A 20435-nucleotide genomic window follows, 5' to 3' on the forward strand; every position below is an offset into this window, starting at 1 on the left:
TATTGGTTTTCTTAAAGAAATACAAAGAAATAACGTTTGGCTCATCAGAGGGACTATCAATGTCAAATATCCTCATTTGCTCTAACAACGTGTGCAGTCAATCAAAAGACAAAACATTATTATTATCGATATTTATTTTACAATACAAAACATCTAAAAATCAAATATGAATGTACTGTGAGAGAATAGAAAATGTCTAAAGAAAGATGGCATCTTTTGTATAGCAATATTCAAATTAGTCTCATTATTTTCTGAATATTCATGAGGACGATTAACTTGCTGGTGCTAACTACCAGGACAAAGTATGTCTCTAATCACAGACTACAAACTAAAACACATGAAACAAGCACACATCAAATACATCCAGTATATTTACAGTAACCAAATCTGGACATTATATGCACTTCTTCAAGAGTATCCAAAATATACGTTTTTTTGAAGATAGATTAATTATTTCTGGCTTTGAGCACTTGCTTTGAGGGACAACACTGTACACAGTTTGACGGGATACAAAAGCTATCCACCTGAGAATAATCATACAGACAACTTGGGCAGGCTGAAGCATGATTGTTTCATTGTCCACAAGGAAATTACGAATTGAGCAATTCATGCTCGCCCTGTTCCTTTCAAAGAGTCCAGCACAAAACAGGTAACTTTGGTAAACGCTGAGGCGAGAACTACTCATCCAGGCCTTCATCCTCTTCTTCTTCTTCCTCCTTCTTTGCGTCAACCTCGGCTGTGTCGGAAAACTCATGAAGGAGCACGTACTCTCTGCTGCTGAAGCCAAACTTCAGCACATCCTTTTCTTTGAGCTCGTAGTAACGCTGAGATTCTATACGCTGATTGTTCAGGTAGGTGCCATTACCAGAACCCAGATCAATGATGTACGGCTTCACTCTCCTGCCCGAGGTGCCGTCCGCCCGTGTGAACTCCACTAATCTGGAGATGATAAAAGTCAAAGAGAAAAGGACAATTAGTATTGGAAGAAATTTCCACGTAAATTCAATAAATAAATTGTCACGTTAAGGCATCAAAAACTAAGTTACCAAAAACTGTCGTCCTAACAGGTCCAACTTTTTCATATTACAAAAAGAACATTTAAATACAATAAAAACACTACACAAAAATGTATAAACTAAACAAATGTTTCAAACAGATTAAAGTGCAAAAGAACTATAGAGAACAATAGGCTAGGTAACGATCCATTAACTAACATTACCTAACAATGACCAATATCTACATTTATTACAGTAGTTATTATTCTTTGTTAATGTTAGTGAATAAAAATACAACTGTTCATTATTAGTTCATGTTAGTTCATGTCCATTAAAATTAATATAACAGATACAACTTTTGATTTTGATACAGTATTAGTAAATGTTGAAATTACAGTATTAGTAAATGTTGAAATTAACATTAACTAAGATTAATAAATAACTTAGAAGTATTTTTAGTGTTAGTTAATGTTAACAAATAAATTGACTAATGGAACCTTATTTACTATAATGTTACTGAACAATAATAAAGAGTCAGGACATTTTCAATCAATGTCTAAGACATGTTTAGTCCAGATTAAAATATAAAAATGTTTACGTTCGCAAATAAATAGCCTATTACGTCTTTAAGTATTTGGTGCTGAGATAAACACCATAGCGAATACAATCTGAATGTCTCTTTGAAACATTTAAATACTTTTTAAAATAACATTTAAACCTTTTCTTTGATATTGTGACATTATGAAAAAAGGGCAGGGACTTGGTTCCATGCATCGTGGTTGATTGGATGGAGGCAGATCTGAAAGCAAGTTTGCAGTCAATGGGCCTTTTTCACATTTCTGGGGTTCTCAGAAGCAGGAGTCGTCATAGATGGGTAACCCTATAGTGGTGAACGGAAACTATAACATATATCATTTTTGCGTTCCCATTTGCTCCAATAGAAAATCCATGATAGCATTTCTAGGTGAGTGAATGCTGTAGAAATATTGTTCATTGTTAGTTCATGTTAATTGGTGTAGTTAACTAATGCTAACAAATGAAACCTTATTGCAAAGTGTTAACAAAATATCTTTTGTTGTTCTGACCTGTACTGAAAAACAGCATGCTGTTTGGAACAAGAAGGGTGGTCGATAGGAATGTCTGCAATCTTCCTCTGTCGTCCAAGTAGATACGCACTCTGTCTGTGGATGTACATGACTGGGAGCGGCTCGTCGTTCTTAAAGGGGTACAAACGCCATCTTCTTTTGGGTATACGGGCCTCGGGAGGCTCGTTATACTTGATCACCACCCCCCTGAATGTATTTGTATCTTCCACCAAGGCACCTGATAGTTCAAAGTTGGGCTTTTCCTTCTCAGCTGCAGGGGCGGAATCACTATCCTGTTGACCACCGAAGTCCTGTTCCCCGTCGTCACCACTGCCACTCTGAGCCTCCTGTCTGAGGCGATTCTCTCTCCGCCGTTCATTTTGTCGTTCCCTCTCAGCCTGCTGTTGCTGTTGTAAGTGGGCATCACGTTCTCTTCCCCTATTTCTGTCCTGTTCTCTGTCTCGCTCTCTTTGCCGTGGACGCTCTCCCTCCCTTTTCATTCTGCGGTCATTTGAATCATCCCTTCTCTCACGAGGCCGATGACTTTCGGGTCCTCTGTGATCATCTTGCTCCTGTAATAAGAACAAAATGTCCTTAAAACCTCCACTTAGTATACCTATTTAGCAGGGTGTAATGTGTGTGTGTGTATATATATATATATTATATATATATATATATATATATATATATATATATATATATATATATATATATATATATATATATAATTAACTTCATTATAAAATAAATATAAAAATATAATATTGGGCCTGTATATAGAACATTTTTTAAGTTATAAAGCAAGCTTACAGAACTAAACCTATATAGAGTGACTTGTATTTTAAACTTCTATTAAAGAAGATAATTTACTGCATATAAAATGTGTCATTTCATGTTTTATTTTATTTATTGTGTTAAATACAGTTTTATAACAGCCTCTTTGCACCTCAAAAGACCATTGAAAACTTGATTCCTCATGGCATGACCCCTTAAAGACAGCTTTCCCATCAATTAATGATCATGATCAAGATTATACCAGCATCAAAAATTGTATATCATAATGTTGGTTATGTAATATAATTGTAAATAACTTTTTTTTTTATAAACAGTGAAAATGGCTTATTAAATATTCTAAAATACAATAACCACAATGTAACATTTAAAAAAAAAACGTATTTTAAATTACTATAAAATAAATTAATATAGCTAACTATATTATTATGACTTTAGTGGGTGTGTAAAGGCCTGTCCACATCAAGAACGATAACTAAAAAGATAACTATATTGGTGTCCACTCCAGCACACAATATCGTTCTGTTGATCATAAGTGCACTGCAGTTTTGTCGTCTGCCACTTTAAATGTTCGAGCTTTTTAATGGATTCTGATTTGCTGCCAATGTTTTTATTGTTCATTATCTGGGAGAAAAAAAAATAAAAAATCATGATTCCAATTATATTGATGCTCTGTGCCGTTATCGTTATAGTTGTGGTGCGGACACTGGTATTGTTTTACATTTACAACGATTTTTAGAACTATACCTTTATTATTCTGTAATGTAACTGTAAATAAAATCTTTTGTAAACAACAATGAAACTCAACATGTTTGTAAATATTCTAAAATGTCCTCAAATTAACATAAAACAAAACAAAAAATCCAATAACTTGTATTTTAAATTCCTATTTAAGGAAATAATGTAGCCTAATATATATGTATGACTATATTGAGTCTGTAATGCTGTAATGTAACTATGCTCTAATGTAATTGTAAACTATAATGTAATTGTAAACTATAATAAAATATAAAATATCCCAAAATACTAAATATCCACAATTTAACATATTAATAACGTGTATTTTAAATTCCCTTTAAAAGGAAATAATATAGCCTACTATATTAAGGAGTCACATGTTTTATAATCACAGTTTTTCCCACTGAGGTCCCGACAAGTTTTAGTGCCAAAACCCTCTGTGGCTTCAAAGACATAACTCAGTTCATAACTCGGTACAAGTTGATCTGTTTCTGCATTGAGCTCACCCGCTTTAACCTGACGTCAGTGCTGCGATGCGGGCTTCTGCTGGTCTGGGGTCGAGGTGACCTCTCCTGCTGTCTGCCCGATGAACGGTCTCTTCTCGCTGGCGATCTGTCCTTTCTTCTGACTGGTGATCTACAAATACAGTTCAGGAAACATTCTGTAAGAAACCACTGGCTAACGTTACATATAAAATAACCTGTTGATCCTCCCCACATACTACAATATTTTTTCGGCCAATCTCTTTATTCGGCTGAGCTGTCATTTAAGATAAACAGAGTGTGAGGCATAAGGCTGCTTATATAAGTTACCTGCTGTCTCGTCGTTTCGGTGGAGGGCTGTTGCTGCCGCGGCTGGAGCCTGAGCTGGATCGACGAGCCCGCGGAGGCCGCGCGGGACTCACTTTTTCTTGCTTGATTTTTGTCTTTACAACCCGGCCAGGAGATTCTCTGTGTCGTCTCCTGTTATCCATTATGAAATAAGCTTGCCTATTAGCTTCGTAAAAAGTAAGAGTCGTTCATACCACAGGAGAGTATGAGGAGAACATGAAAACAGATTCAAACCACATTTACGAAACTCCCATGTACACTTCCGGTCCGATGATTGTACGCTGAAGAAATCTGTCCCTCCTTCTATGTAAAGCAATTTAGTTCCGCTTTCCTCAGGGCATCAATGTAACGAGTTAAAAAAAGAAAAAAAGAGATTATCGATAAATTAAATAAGAAACATTTTAATAATATACAATAAACAATATGTTACAATTTTAACTGGTTAAATTACGCAAATAGTCAAATAAAAATAAGAAAAATGGAAATAAATTAATAAAAAAGTGTCAAATAGTAATAAAAAACAAATAAACCAAAAACAAGTATATAACGAGTAAAAGGATGCCTGTTAACTTATAAATCAAAATCATATGTGCGCCAAAAGCCTTTTTGCTTTAACGTGTAACAGTTAACTTAGTGCCACCAAGTGGCGAGTTGTGTCTTGTGCTTTAGAACAGAAATATTAGAAAAATAAAATACCAAAATATATTTGTGTAATTTATTTTAAAATGTTTAGAAGTCATAAATATTTAATCGGTAAATTTAGCAGTATAGTTTGTAAAGAATTTATTTCCTAACTTACCACTCCTGCGGACTGAAGATCCTTGATGGGACGGACAAGCCCGGTTGTTATAGCAACGTAAACAACGAAACGAAACTTCTACATCCTTACCGAGGGATTTTGAAGTCTTCCTAAAACAAAACGCAGTCTTTTTTTTAATAATTTCTGCACTTTATCATTATAAGCATGATTACTCCGTCTGACTCCTTGTTGAAGTATGATTATCCGGTGTTAGTGAGCAAAAATGCAGAGAGGAAGTCTCCAAAGGTAACGTTAAGCACAGTTATTGTATGTAACGTTAACGTTATACGAATAAAAACAAACCTGCTAAAGTATACATGGTTGTTGTAATAAAGCGTTAACATTTGATTTTCATCTCTTCCTTCACATTTGACACAGAGTCGCCCTTTGAAAGTGAGTCCCCAACAGATGGTTGACACCGGCCCGGTCCCACCTCCACCCAAAACCAAGAGTGCCTCAGCGGATGCCAGCAAGCAGCAAACCGAAGAGATCCTAAATGCCATTCTACCACCAAAGTAAAATAAACCTCTTAAAATTATTAGTATAAGTTTTCTTCAATCGGGTGCTGATACCTACCAGTAATCACATTACACACTAACGTTTAAAATGTTGGGCTCAGTAAGATAACATAATAATAATATATTAAATAATAAAAAATAAAAAAAATGATTCAGTAAGGGCACATTAAATTGATCAAAAGTGTCAGTAAATACATTTGTAAGTTTACAAAAGATTTCTATGGAACTGTATAAATCATACAAATTGTTCTGTTGCAGGGAATGGATGGAGGACAACCAGTTATGGGTGCAGCCAGTGTCCAGTGCTCCATGCACACGAATGGATGTTATTAATTTGCAAGAACAGCTGGACAAAACCCTGCAGGAGAGGCAGGCCAGAGAGACCGGCATCTGCCCAGTCCGCAGGGAGCTCTACTCTCAGTGTTTTGGTAAAAATACATATATTCTAAATGAAGTGTCATGTTAATAGCTCTTGACATTGATTTACATGACATTTCCTCTTTCAATCTCTTAGATGAGTTAATCAGACAAGTCACCATTAACTGTGCCGAGCGCGGCCTCCTGCTGCTGCAAGTAAGAGATGAGATTCGCATGACCATCGCTGCCTATCAAACACTGTACGAGAGCAGTGTGGCCTTTGGCATGAGGAAAGCACTTCAGGGGGAACAGGGAAAGTCTGACATGGAGAACAAGGTCCTTATAGGGATAGTTAAATCAAAAACTTGCTTTCTTCTGCGGAACACACAAGAAGATCTCAAATGTTTTTTTCATATAATGAAAGTCGATGGCATCCAAACTGACATTTTTTTTGGGGGGGGGGGGGGGGGGATCACAAGAGACATAATATCTTATGTCAAAATAAGATATTATTCAAAATATCTTTTGTGTGTGTGTTCTGCATCAGAAAACCCATTATCTTTAAAGCATGACCGGACAATTACCATTTTCTACTCATTGAGATGAAAACTCTTGGTAGATTTCAGAGTTGGAGAGCGAGAAGCGAGATTTGGAGAGGCTATTTAACGAGCAAAAGGCTAAATGTGAAGCAATCGAGAGACGAGAAGCAGAACGGCGGGAAATTGAGGAAAAGAAGCATGCCGACGCGGTCCAGTTCCTCAAACAAACCAACCAGCAACTCAAGGTAAAGCAGAGATCATCATATTCAGGATTTCTGACATTATTTTTTCAGACTCTAATGTGTCCATTTATTTTTTAGAGACAACTGGAGGGCATAGTTACCTTGAAGAATAAAGCCTAGATATTATTAGAATATTAATACACAAACTATTCAGTTTCAAAGAATAAAACATTTATAAAAGCACCTGTTCTGAGTATTTATTCTTTTTTTTTTTCTCCAAACAAAAGAAAAAGAACATACATAGATACACGGGCACATGATCCACCATTCAACACTGCTGAATCAGGACACACTGTCTTAAGTTAAAAACTTTGAAAATGCACAGTGCTGAAATGAATCGTAGTCATAATGTTCATGAGGATGGCTGGAGCCACAGTATGAATAAAGTGCATTGGAACGATTGCATCACAGATCAACCAAACCTTCACCGTTACACAAATCACTGTGATTCCACTCCAAATGTTCCAATTTATCCACCGACATGACGATGGAAACGGGGATTGATGTGACTGGGTTTCTGACCAGGTCTTATCGCTTAGCTCGTTTGGATTTCTTGCCATCCAAGGGCATTTTTCGGTTTTTATTCTTGTTCTTGACATTGTGCGTCTCATAATAGCGGACCCCCACTTTCTTCACTCTCTGTGCACGCTCCAGGCTTCTTTTCTGTTTGGGTGAAGTAGTTCAACAGAGAGAAAGAGATTAGTTTGGTCTCAAATTCATCTGAGATGTCTTTACTATGGAATCAGAAAGATTGAGAGAGCTGGGAGAACAGTGCATACCTCTTTAGATGTGAGTTTGGTAGCCTGGGCAGGCTCTTCATCTTCCACAGCTTTCCTCTTTTTGCCCACTGTCACAGCTGGAAAACAAAAAGGGGTTGAGTGTCTTTTACTTACTTCTTTAAAGCACCAGACATCCCCTAATCATTGAAACATCTCTGAAAAGACTCAGAGGAAATATTCGGTGTATTCAACTGGGTTTGCAAGTCTTACCTTGCATTATGGAGATTTTTGAAATATTGTTTAAATTGCTGTCTATATCAATATTTATTAATATTATTGTGAATTTTTAAATACTGTTTAGGATCAGTAATCATTTGTTTTGAAAGAAATGTAAATTACTTTTATTTAGCAATGATGCATTAAAATGTCAAAAGTGACAGTAAGATTTCTATTTTAAATAAATGCTGTTATTTTTAACTTTTCATTTACCAAAGAATCCTTAAAAATCTATCACGGTTTCCACAAAAAACAGTTTTCAATGTCAAAAGTAATAATAATAATAAGAAGAAATACAGTAGTTAATGTAGTAGAAATAAGTAAATGTAGAAGTTTTGAGTAGCAAATCAGAATATTAGAGTGATTTCTGAAGGATCATGTGACACTGAAGACCGGAGTAATGTTTGCCGTCAAAAGAATAAATGACATTTTAAAATGTATTAAAAAAGAAAATAGTTTTTTTTTTTTTTAATTGTAATACTATTTCACAATATTACTTTTTCTATTGTATTTTGATTAAATAAAGGCAGCAATGGTGAGCATAAGATAATTCTTAGAAAATCTTACTCCAAAAAATCTATAAAAATATAAATTTATAAAACCAAAAATATAGATGTTCATTAAATATGCAGTTCTAGTGGCCATATCTTTTTTAATACACAAGCATTTGGCATCAACTTGGGTTAGTTGGGTGGGTGTACCTTTCCGTTGCAGATTCTGCTTTGCTGTGGCTTCAGTGAACACCTTTTCGGAAAGGCCTTTAGGAATGCTGTAAAAACATCAAGACAACACATTAGAATACCAATAGATAAGAGCTAAACACTGAACTCAAAATCACAGAACCCTCTCATAACCTTTTCAATATGAGTTTAAACAAACCGTATGGCGGAGAAGTGCTTTGACTTGGCACGGTCAAGAAACTGTTTCAATTTGGCAATCTTCATATCCATCTCTTTATTCACTTCACGTGTGCTCTTTTTCTCTGCTGTAGTCGGGGGGCCGGAAACAGAGGATTCTTCTTCCTGTAGTTCTCCACTCTGCTCTTTTTCCTCATCCTCCTCGTTTTCCTCATCTTGCTCATCTTCTGAACCCAAGGGTTCCAGGATGTCAGGCATCTCGACAGGAACAAGGTCCTCCTCGCTGAACTCCGGAGCGACGTTTAATTTGCCAAAGTTCTGCTTGACATTACTGAAGATTTTCTGCATCTCCTCTTGTTTCTGTCTCAGCAGCTTTTGATCTTCCTGCTCGCTAGATGAGGCCCCTTCCACATCCTGAGCTTCAAGTCTGTTTTCCAACTCTTCCTTCTCGGTTTCCTTCTCAGCCATTTCCAGCATCAGTTTTGCTTTGTACTGATTGGAAAGATCAAGTGTCAGTTTAAGACTATAAATGTTTAAAAGTGCATTAGGGTCTGTCAGTATAAAGACTGGCAAAATTCAAGTAATTTTGTTGGCCACAGTGAATTAAAAAAGGATTTGTACCAAGTAATTCAATATGCATTAAGGAAGTTACATATAAACAATGTCTTCTGAGAACACAATGCTCTATTTTTACAAAAGATTTGTCTTGGAACTCATTTTTGAATAGAGCCTGAGCTATTGTTTTACTAAAAGAATCTAAACTTTGTGGAAAATTAAGAACATTTACCTCTTCATCCATCTCGGCCCCAGGCGGCTTCACGAAAAAGGGGATGCGTCCCCTCTGCCAATCATTCAAAACCATTTTAGACACAGTAGACAGATCTGGCTCGCCACCCTGTATTACCAGAACAACACAAAACACCAGTCGTTACAGCACAGACATGTACAGTATTTGGACAAAGACAAAGATGTGAACTAACCCATGTAACCAACCTGTAGGCCAAAATCCTTTTATAAAACTCAGATTTTGAATTAAATCTTAGTGGTTTTGGCATAAGAGTAGCATAAAATGTGGCTATTTGAACTTTAATTTAAATGTTTTCCACCAGCTTAAAGTAAGCAAACTGTCACATCTCAATCGGACACTCTAGAGGAACGAATAAACAAATGTGCCGCGAGGACCGAGCTGACAGCTCATTTTATCAGATACTCCACAATCAGGCCAGACCTTAAGCAGTTTTCCGGTGCGAAAGGCGAGCTTTTCCAGGAAGTCCTCGGCGGAGCTCCAGGATGGAATGCGGTATGTCTTCTGGATGTACTCCGCTTTGGCCCTCTCCAGCACCGCTCCGATGTGATCCTCTGGAGTTCGGATCTTCTCCACTTGGACCTAAAAGCAACATATATAAAATAAGTGTATGAAGTGGCCGCTGGGATTGCAAAATCGGAACGGCTGACTTTGAGAGTCCAGGCCATCGTACCACTCCCTTCAGCACAATGTCAGTCTCGCTGTCGTCGGAGGGGTAGACGACGCCGGGACAGTCGATGAGGAAAAGGCGTCTCATTAGTGTGATATACTGCCAGACCTGTCAGATAGAAACAAAACAGTTGGTTGTGGCATAAAGCTTAAGCTTGAACCAGTCCAAAGATTCATCCATTTCCTCCGTTTAAGAAACCTCAAGACCGAAAACATTTCAATATAATGAACTGCATTTAAACAAATGCCATTTATAATAACTTGTGTCAAGTTAGCAAGCAGTAAATTCACTTTTGAGTTAATAAAAATGAAGCTAAACAGGCCTAAAGAGTGACTGAAGCATTTCAACATTAGGAAAATCTAGTTAAAGAGACATAACAAAAAGTATTATAATCAATCAAATCAATCTATTTATTTCATAATCGAACTAGAAACTCTGTTTTTAAAAGAAAAGAAAATAGTGGAAAGAAAACGTCTAATAATTGAAGAATCACCCAAATCAGGGCACACAAGGGAGATTATATATTATACAATTTATCATTTAAAACATAAACAGTACAGCGTGGAAGTCCAGATTTGTTTAGAATTTGATTTCAATCTGGCCTCTGTCAGTAATGTGTTTTTCCTTTGCCTTGAACTTTCACTCGCTCTCAGTTCCATGTTTGTAAAATGAGAGGAAAAATGTGACAACATAAAAAAGTAATTTCACACAAAAACATGAATACACAAAAGTAGCAGCCAAAACCAAACTGCTGGAAACTTAGGCCATCCAAAATGTTAACACATGTCAGTAGCTGGCAGGTAGTCTTACACTCGCTACAAATAAATTCAGGATCATTTAATGACCCTTAAAAGAAGAGTCGCTCAATCGTCTGATGTTTACGATCAGTATGTAACAACTACAAGTGGATGTTATAAGAACAGATCACCAAAAATGAAAAATCTTAAATAGAAGGCGACTTGAAATGCAGTTTAAAGGTGAACCAAGTAACTTTTTGACCTTAACCGAACAGCTTCGGAGTCATAGGAATAGTTATATGACTTTTTTCGGGTTGAATGGTGGTCGTCTCGCACCCCCCAAGCACCTGTGAGCCGAAAAACCACCCTTGCAACTTTGGGCCGGCGTGATATCAGGTCTCGCGATGTAACGAATTGCTTTACGGCAAAAAAATCTGCTAAAATTCTGTCATTATTGCGCTCCCTCACGCTGTTCGAACCCGAATGAAGAAGACATTTTAAAGAATGTCCCATCTGCTTTGATGTCGTTGATCTACTAGCCTCTGGTATCTGAGAGTCACCAACGAGTTTTTCGACAGTGTTGTCAAATATCTATTCCGAAGCTGTAGGGGGAGCTCTATAGAGAAACCTGTGAGCAAAAAGCGAGAATACAGCGAAGAAATTCCCAAAACTGCATAGCCCTGCTTTAAGTGCTGCATGTGTTATTGGCTGGTTGACAGCCTTTCCTCTTTATTCATAGCATGGAAAATAGCAGCTTTAACATTGTGCTAAACTTCTCCTTTTGTCACATATTATTATTATTAACAATAATACATTTATTTTATGTATATGAGATGAAAACAAAAAAGCTTCTGAGGACTTACCTTAGTCTCACCAGCAAGGGGTGCCACGTTACAGACTTTTTTGGAGCGCAGGGTATTGATAACAGAGCTCTTTCCAACATTGGGGTAACCAATGAAACCAACACTGATCTGCTTTTTGTCTGAGTGGAGCTGAGCAAAAATCAATATGGACATGTTAATAGTAGGCAAAAGTCATTTTTGAAAGTAGCAATTAAATAGAAGAGTTACACGCATATTGTCAAGTCCTCTGATATAATGTCGGTTTCATGGTATCAAGGTCAGGAAAATAAGACCTTGGAAAACCTTGGAAAATCTAAGAAAAACCTTGGATCAACTCTTCCCCCAATAATTTGCACACATTGCCTCTCACATTTCATGATTCACTTTTAAATTCCCTTTTAAAAGGGGGCCCCTGCCCAAGAAATGAAGACTTCATAGGCCTCTTAAATGCCATTACACCTTCAGATTTATATTGCACGCATGGTAACCGGGATATTTTTGTGCCGGTGTTTTCTAACTCATAAAAAGTGTCTTGTCATATAACTCACACAAAATTTATGTTACGCAAGCCCACTCTCCTTTTTAGTATTTCCAAGTTTTTGTTTACGGCCGTGCTCCCAAAAATAGCTCAGAGGCAGATGTGAAGACAGGAGAGGAGCCCAATAGTATGGGAGGGTGGGGAGCATCTGGTACCCGACCAAACCACTGCTGTCTTTATCTGTTGCCATTACGGACCAAAAAACAGGCTGATCTTATCCTAAAACTGCGATTTGAATAGATAAATGTTGAGGAGCGAAACCGCTGTGCATTTAAAACCTGCTGCCCATGGTTTCCAAGGCATGGTGTGTATGATGTGTATCCACATAAAAATATGCTGTATCTGTTTAAGGTCTTACCTTGCCAAACTGCCGCAGGAGCTGGATAAGGGAGCCCTTGCCGAAGGAGTTGGTAAGGCTGGCGTGAAAGGCCAAAGTGGGGTGTTCCTGAGAAAGAACTGCAACCCAGCGTTTCTACAACATACATACATGTATAAGCAAGAATCCGTAGAATGATCCTAGTACGACAGTTTATATAATGATTTATTAAACGTCCATATTCATTTTTTTTCTTCCCAAAATGCATCCTTCTTTATAAATCGCAGTTCATCTTAAATTGTGTGTACATGTGTAAATGTACTGTAATGTACAATGTAAAGCGACCTTGAACTAAGGAAAGGCGCCATATAAATAAAACTCTTTCTTAAATTTAAGAGCATATTCATGTGTATAAAATGTGTTAACATAATTACAATTGTTTGTAGCCAGCTACCCCAGCTATATCATGGTGAGAAGAAAGTGAAAGATATCAATAAATAAAATAAAAATATAGAAAAAAATATATAAATGTTTTTTAATGTTTATCTTTGATATAAATTCTAAATCTGGTCCTCAATCTTTTCATAAGAGTCAATAAGCAGTAAAAATGCTGCACATTTTGCACTAATAATAATTTTAATGCATATTGCGATTGCATATTTATCTTTCATATTACATTTTCTTAATGTTAAATTATTTTAATTGCTGGTATGGGAGCGCAAAAAAAGAATGCATGCTCTTCAGTTGGCGTATACATAAGAAGACTTTCATGTCAGTTTCTGCCTTTATAAATCCTGTTTTGTTCTTCACTTCTGATGTAGGATGAAATCCATGGGATTTAGGATCAAATCTGGTCAAATGTGGGCTTTCTAAATGTCTCCCAATGTCTAGACACTAGAAGTGATCTATGAAATTAAATGTTTTTGAGAAGAGAAAACAGATTAAAAAAAATTAAAAAAGCACAAGGGCAAGGGCTGCCCAACAAGAATCACTGCAAAATGATAAGTGATTCCCTCTCAACAACAAAAATAATGGGTTTCCCAATCATTTTCCTGTTAGGTTTACAAAAGACCTGTCATAAATCTGAAGGAGGTAGTCAATTGTTTCTTCGGCTTGAATGCAAAACTCTGCAGCTTATAAACAGCTGGTAGAGCTCCCTCGTTTCCTGTTGCTGCATTTCAGAATCGCCAATAACACAATTTACAAACAACAAGAATTATAGATGTGAAAGATTGGAAAATATCTGTCAGGGAAGGAACTTTTAACTGGTTAACTATTACAAAAGTTGGGCAAGCCTAGATAAACATGCCTGTCTGTCAGTGAAACAAACTCCAGAGACGGGATAATTGAATGTACGGACAGGACACATTGCAGACAGTGGCCTTTTCCCAAAAATCCTAGTGAGCTGCCTTGCTGTCTACTGCCTACATAGGCGGTTCCATACATCCTAATTGTCCAGGAACAACAAAAGCGACCATTTTGGATAGCTCTACACAGACAGGAATTTACTAAGTTCTTGCTAAACAACATGATCCTCTAATAGGCATATAAATACATAACACACATAAATATGGGATAAAAGTGTTTTTTTATTAGATTTAACTATTTTGCAACTAAGACTTCTGACATTTCTACCACCAACTTAAATAGATATCAAAAGAGGCTAGGGTTATAGTAAAGCTAAGCTAATAACACTAATAAAAATACACAGCACACACAAAATGTTGGGTAAATAGTATTTTTGTTTTTGTTTAGTATTACCAATATCTGTTTTTTTTGCTCCTGAATAAGTCGATTTATCATCAAGATTTCAAACATTTTCTTTCACCAACATAAATGAATTTCAACACAGGCAATGTTAGAATGTTGTTAAGCTAATGACAAAATACTCTGACACATAGCACAAACAAATGCTGGAAAAAAAAAATGTTCTATGATATTTTTAAGCTAGATTTAGATTTGTTTTTAATTTAGAAGTAGATTTATAATTGACATTTCTGGTACTGTTTCTGCCATTTTGGATGGGCTTTTCCCCCCACTTAGCTTACTGAAGTGCACTTTGCTTGCAATCTACATTGAGTTTCCCCTAGTGAAGGCATCTCAAAAAGCATCTGGAACATCATTCCAGCCTACATAGGCAGCTCAACAGGTTATGGAACTAGTATGGAAGTATTCAGCTTTATTTTCTTACCGTAACCCATGTGGGAATGAGATCACACTTGTTGAGCACAAAGATGAGGTGCTTCCAAGGTTTCTCTTTCTTTAGGTAGGACTCAATGCTCTGGGAACGAGTGCCCATAGGGTCCCGAGCATCTAGCACCTGGATAACGACGTCCGAAGAGTCGATCACCTGTGCAAAACATGCTTCATTTTAAGATGTGGCATCATTTGGCAGTACTGTGGTTTTTATTAAAACTTTCAGACCAAGTTGTTGTGAGATGGTTATAGCTACCTTATACAGCTCGCCCCAGATCCTCTTTGACTGACCCTTCTTAAAGATTTCCTCCCGAGCCTCGTCCCTGCAGTGATGGGGAAATTAAATGGCTTTGAGACATTTATCCAGTTATTTCATAAATATCATATTTGCTATACCAACAGGGCATAGTTTCTGCAGTAGGGATGTACTGAGCTATGGGAACTTTAGAAATCACTCCACTCACTTGACTCCGCTGTCCTCAAACACCAAATCACGGTCTTTTTCAGTACTGTAGCTCTGAGCCGAGACCTCTGCCTTTTCAGCAAAGTCCTTCAGCTCTCCCACAGTCAAGTTGGGCCTCTTTCTTTGTGCCTTTGGCCCAAAAGTGGTCTCGAACGTCTCTGTGTCCAGAATGTGCACCTTGGAGTTCTACAAGATCCAGCAGATGATCAATTGACATATTTAATGAGAACTGACTATCATATAATGATCTCCACAACTTTAGGAATTTCTTTGAAGAATATTATGTTCTTTCAGCTCTTGTAAAAATTTGATAGCTTTCTATGTCCCATTCCTAAGAGGAAAAAAGCCCCAATGATTTTTGGGAGAGCGGAGTGTACTCAACACATTTTATGTGTGTGTTTTTAGTGTGTGTCATAAAATGTTGTTCCATACAAAGCAACATGAATGCTTCATATATTAATTTGACTTTGTTTACATAGCATATAAATCTATTTTGTTTTTTAAAACTGGTCTTTAGGATTGACTTTCTGTTTGATGAAGTGCTGAAATCTTTTTTTTAGACAGTGTGGTCTGACTATCTACTATAGTAAAGATTTAGGCGTCAGCAAGATGCTAAGAGACATAATACACTAAATAAGGTTAAATTTGTATTTGGAAAGCATTGCACACTTTGTAACATCCCAAACAAAGAAAACTTGAAATCCGATCTAGACGCATTCCCAAAAAAGATCAGATTGTAAACTTTTTTGAACTAAATGCAGACGTGGTTTAAATCAGATTTGTAAACACCAGCTTTACACATTAAGAATTGTATATACACTACTGTTCTTAAGTCCGGTGCCAGTAAGATTCAAATCAGCATATCAGATTCAAATCAGCATATTAGAATGATTTCTGAAGGATCATGTGGACTGGAGTAATGATGCTGAAAATTCAGCTTTGTCAACACTAGTTTATAAAACTAGAAAAAAGTAAAATGTAATCATATTTCAGAATATTATTGTTTTTATTGTATTTCTGATCAAATAACTGCAGCCTTGATGAGCATAAAAGACTTCTTTTAAATTTTAAAAAAAAATCTTACCGACCCCAGACATTTGAGCAGCAGTGTAGCTAGAATATAACTAACATTTTAACAAAAAGGCAGCTAATTTTACAGTGCTGATAAAAACGAATATTCCTATATCAAAATCACACAAATCCTAAGAACAATGAACGAAACATCTTACATGTTTAACTTCACCAGGCTAAATTGCAATCTGTAATTACCTTAAAAAAAAAAAAAGAAAAAAAAAAGGAAGCCATACCACTGTTGCAACAGAGGATGGAATAAAACGACAAGCAATTTACAGATCTTGTCAAAGCCAGTAACATTTCTCGTAAGAAATTCTACTTCTGGTAAGATTGCATTTCTTTGGAACAATTGGCGTGGATGATAAAAAACAACCTGATTTGAGGCTAACCACCACATCACAACATGTTCAAAATATTTCTGAGAAAGAGCAAATATGTGCGCAAACAATGGGCATTACGGCACATGCTGGAGGGGCTGCTCAAACACCACAAATCAAAAAGAGAGGATGAAAATATACATATACAATAATTGAGACCGTATCATCAGTTCCCTGCAACCAAGGCTGAATACAAGAACAAAAACATAGTAAATGTCACAGTTCTGAGATGCAGAATAAAAGTAAAGTGCGATGTTCATTACACAAAGTCCTAAAAGGTTTTGCTCACACATGGAACAGTTTAGATCCTGAAGCGAATCAACAACAGTTGCAGAAGGAACATGAAGAACTGAGCAAAACATTACATTTTATTCTGAGCACATATTTTTGCTCAGTTCTTTAATACTGGCAAATGGCGAGCCCTCGGGTGCCAAAGAGTAAGTTCTAACGCAGGTCAGGCCGTGGACTCACTAGTACACCGCTGTCAGACTAACAAAATCATTTTGCTGTGGTTAGCACGCGTTGCACGAGGTCTACAAGTTACGAGACGTTTAGCCAAGAGGCGAAAACCAAATACAAATGAGCAAATGCAAATTGTTAATGAGAATTTGCCGGAAATGAGCAACTGGTAATTCAAGTCGGAAATGGACTTTGTGAGTGGGCAATTTTACTCTTGAAGTTTATGGTCAGGGATATTTTTGCTTTAATTTTTTCTAATCATAACGCACAGAAACTCTGTGTATCATAAAAACAGCACTACTAACAAACTATTATCAATCGTTTTCAGTAATTGAAACAAAACTATATGAAAAAAGTAAACTTAAATGTAAACTAGAAATTAGATGTTAAATTGGCAAAAACTGAAATAAAATTAAAGCTAAAGCCAATAAAAATGACCAGTGAATGGCACATAACTAAATTACTAAACTTTTGAAAATATAAAAATAAAAGCTCATTTGAAGAAATCTTAATAAATACCATAATAGAGCATAAATACTAAAATAACACTACCTCATGTAAAGGCCAGAGTTAGACGCATTTTGATACTCTAAAATATGTAAAACTTAAAATTTTTCTGTTTTAAGTGAATTATAAATATATTCACATTTCTCTGATGTATTTATTTTACAGAGCTCATCCCAATGAATTATGGGACTGACTGCTCAGCAAATCTCAAAGGGTTTCACGCAAACAGCCTACCTGTCTCCTCTCAACAGGCTACATTGGGACTAAAAAACAGGATTTTTGTATTTAAAAACAGTGGATGTATACCAAGGTATCTGCATACTCACGTGTGCCTTTATTCGGTCATGCAGCAAGGACATCGGCAGCTTGCTCTGTTTCATCACTACTCTGTATGGACTTTGCTTTACTGCGTTCATCTCTTCTTGGAATTTCTGCAATGATGACTGCTTGATGACACGTGTATTAGCTGCATAGGGAGCATATGGGAAAAGCAAATCAATATTTATATATTCAGATCCTAATCCTACTTGGAAAAGAGGACAATTGAGGCTAATTCCCCTCAATAATCATTCTCACAGATTAGGATTCATTAAAACTCTAAAATGCTCTTACCGAACCACTTGATGTTGGGCTCAACTCTGGCCACAGTTCCAGGAGCAACTGTGCTCTGGTACTGCAAGGGCTTGATCACCTTACCTCGATTGTTGCTGTGAGCATAATAATGAAAAAACATGAATGTTTTATGCAACTAATTCTTGTCAAAACCTCACGACCCACTACAACTATATACAATGTAAAGACATGCTTACAAATATGTAGATGTATGTTGGATGTGCTGCCACTGCTAAGATGTATAGTTTGGTGATTTGATTAGAGTAATTGACTGCATTTTTGTTTTTATTTTATTTGTATATGTAATTTTGTAAATCACAGGTCAAACTGTTACCATCTCTGCTTCTGTCTGTACATATTCAACCGTCGGATGGTGGCACGGTCCCTCATGTTGTTCCCTCCAGCTCCCTTGACTCGGTCTGTAGGGTTGGGAATGTTAAAAAAATATGGACACATATTGTTATACACAGGGACATATAGTTCAATCTGCTTTAATTTTGGGTGAACTGTGATAGATTGTTTAACTGGAACACAAGGGTTAACAGAATGGGATTTTGAAAGAAGTCTATGTTCACCAAGGTTGCATTTTTTTAATTAAAAATACAGTAAAACAGTAATATAATGAAATATCAAAGTAACTGTTTTCTATTTTAATATACTTTATAATGCCATTTATTCTTGTGATGGCAAAAGCTGAATTTTCAGCATCATTACTCCAGTATTCAGTGTCACATGATTCTTCAGAGATCATTCTAATATGCTGATTTGATGCTCAAAACATTTCTTATTGTCATCACTTGTGAAAACAGACCATCATATTCTGTTGTCAATTATTCTTTAATGAATAGTTCAAAAGAACAGCATTTATTTAAATGTCTTCACTGCCACTTTTTTGATTAATTGAATGCATCCTTGCTGAATAATAAAAATAAAAATATATAATATAAATATAAATAAATATATATATATATATATTGTATTAATTTGTAGCATGTGTCCTTAAACTTATCCTTGATTACATTCAATACCTGTGTTAACTTCAGATCAGCAATCATGTGGGCATATATGCTAAATATTTTTTACAAAAAGAAAGATCACTTTTTGTTTTTAAATAGTTTTTTTATGAGCAGTGTAAGAAAAGAACCAGGATTTATAGCAAAATAGCACTGAAAGTAAAAAATCTTTGGGATATTTAAAAATGTGACGACCATTGTAGTGACAGCTCCATAATTGCTCAGACTGACAACTGATCCGGAACATTTTTGAAAAACAATCAAACATTGTGGTAGCAATCTAGTACGATTTTTATTTGATGTTATAATTGTCATGTAAAACACGGCACGTTTGGCACACTGATGGGACATTTAAATGCTTGACAGAAGTCGTGGTTACACACAATCAACGAGTTACCCTGTACGAATAGAGGCAAGTTGCTTTACAACATGCAACAATGAAAACATAACTATAGAACGACTCGTATACTTCGCAACAAGAGTTGGCTAATAGCTTAGCCTAGCTAGCAGTTCACATTCAGACCAGCGGTTCATTTCATCTTACCGGGATTACTGCTGGAGGTTGAGGGATTTATGGAGCTTTTCCCCTTGTATTTTGGTTTAACCATTGTGATCGATTACTCCGGTACACTCCCAATACTGTAAATATGGATATAAAGCAGTATTTCAGTCCACTGTAGATTTCCACGTGTTACAATAAACTACACAACCCAGGAAGTACGTCATCAATCAAGCGACAGATTTTCTTTCTTTTCCCGTTGAGAAAAGTCGGACTCATTTCAAGAATATCTAAAAAGCCACAGTTTACCCATTGGTATGCAATGTACCAATGTAAATATACCAAAATGTATGTGAAATACATTTATTTTATGCTAACTAAGTATACTGCAAATACATTTACACGCTTATGTAGGCCTACTTAATATAAATACCCTGCAATTGTACTGTTGGTATACTAAATTGATAAACTTAAAGTCTCCTAAATTGGAACAACTAATTTTGTACTTAATGGAGTTATGTGGAAATAGTGCTGAGGTCCAACTAAAGATAAACTTAAGTATATTTGATTGTGCTACAAT

At 36.2% G+C, this 20435-nt stretch overlaps 3 protein-coding genes across 4 annotated transcripts; 1 reads left to right on the top strand and 2 right to left on the bottom strand.

Annotated features, from left to right (window-relative positions):
• Positions 1 to 116: 116 nt before the first annotated feature.
• snip1 (Smad nuclear interacting protein) lies at positions 117 to 4723 on the bottom strand. The gene is made up of 4 exons (XM_084089046.1): positions 4423 to 4723; positions 4117 to 4246; positions 2081 to 2652; positions 117 to 939 (listed from the first exon to the last, which is right to left on the bottom strand). Exons 1-4 carry the CDS (start codon positions 4581 to 4583, stop codon positions 678 to 680), a joined length of 1125 nt encoding a protein of 374 aa, XP_083945172.1. The 5' UTR covers positions 4584 to 4723; the 3' UTR covers positions 117 to 677.
• On the top strand, positions 4151 to 7078 carry dnali1 (dynein, axonemal, light intermediate chain 1). Of its 2 annotated transcripts, none has more exons than XM_084089048.1 (6): positions 4151 to 4273; positions 5618 to 5754; positions 6016 to 6185; positions 6272 to 6450; positions 6734 to 6898; positions 6974 to 7078. In XM_084089048.1, exons 2-6 carry the CDS (start codon positions 5648 to 5650, stop codon positions 7013 to 7015), a joined length of 663 nt encoding a protein of 220 aa, XP_083945174.1. In that variant the 5' UTR covers positions 4151 to 4273; positions 5618 to 5647; the 3' UTR covers positions 7016 to 7078. The 2 variants fall into 2 exon arrangements, with proteins under 2 accessions (XP_083945174.1, XP_083945173.1); XM_084089047.1 differs by lacking the exon at positions 4151 to 4273 and adding an exon at positions 5289 to 5485.
• On the bottom strand, positions 7078 to 20080 carry gnl2 (G protein nucleolar 2). The gene is made up of 16 exons (XM_084089045.1): positions 19901 to 20080; positions 18678 to 18762; positions 18344 to 18438; positions 18058 to 18197; positions 15316 to 15500; positions 15108 to 15174; positions 14847 to 15005; positions 12698 to 12811; positions 11823 to 11951; positions 10226 to 10330; positions 9976 to 10134; positions 9535 to 9642; positions 8770 to 9239; positions 8592 to 8659; positions 7675 to 7751; positions 7078 to 7558 (listed from the first exon to the last, which is right to left on the bottom strand). Exons 1-16 carry the CDS (start codon positions 19962 to 19964, stop codon positions 7424 to 7426), a joined length of 2160 nt encoding a protein of 719 aa, XP_083945171.1. The 5' UTR covers positions 19965 to 20080; the 3' UTR covers positions 7078 to 7423.
• Between the last annotated feature and the right edge of the window lie 355 nt (positions 20081 to 20435).

This window comes from Abramis brama (assembly GCF_963993115.1).
Source record: "Abramis brama genome assembly, chromosome: 17".
NCBI lineage: Eukaryota > Metazoa > Chordata > Actinopteri > Cypriniformes > Leuciscidae > Abramis > Abramis brama.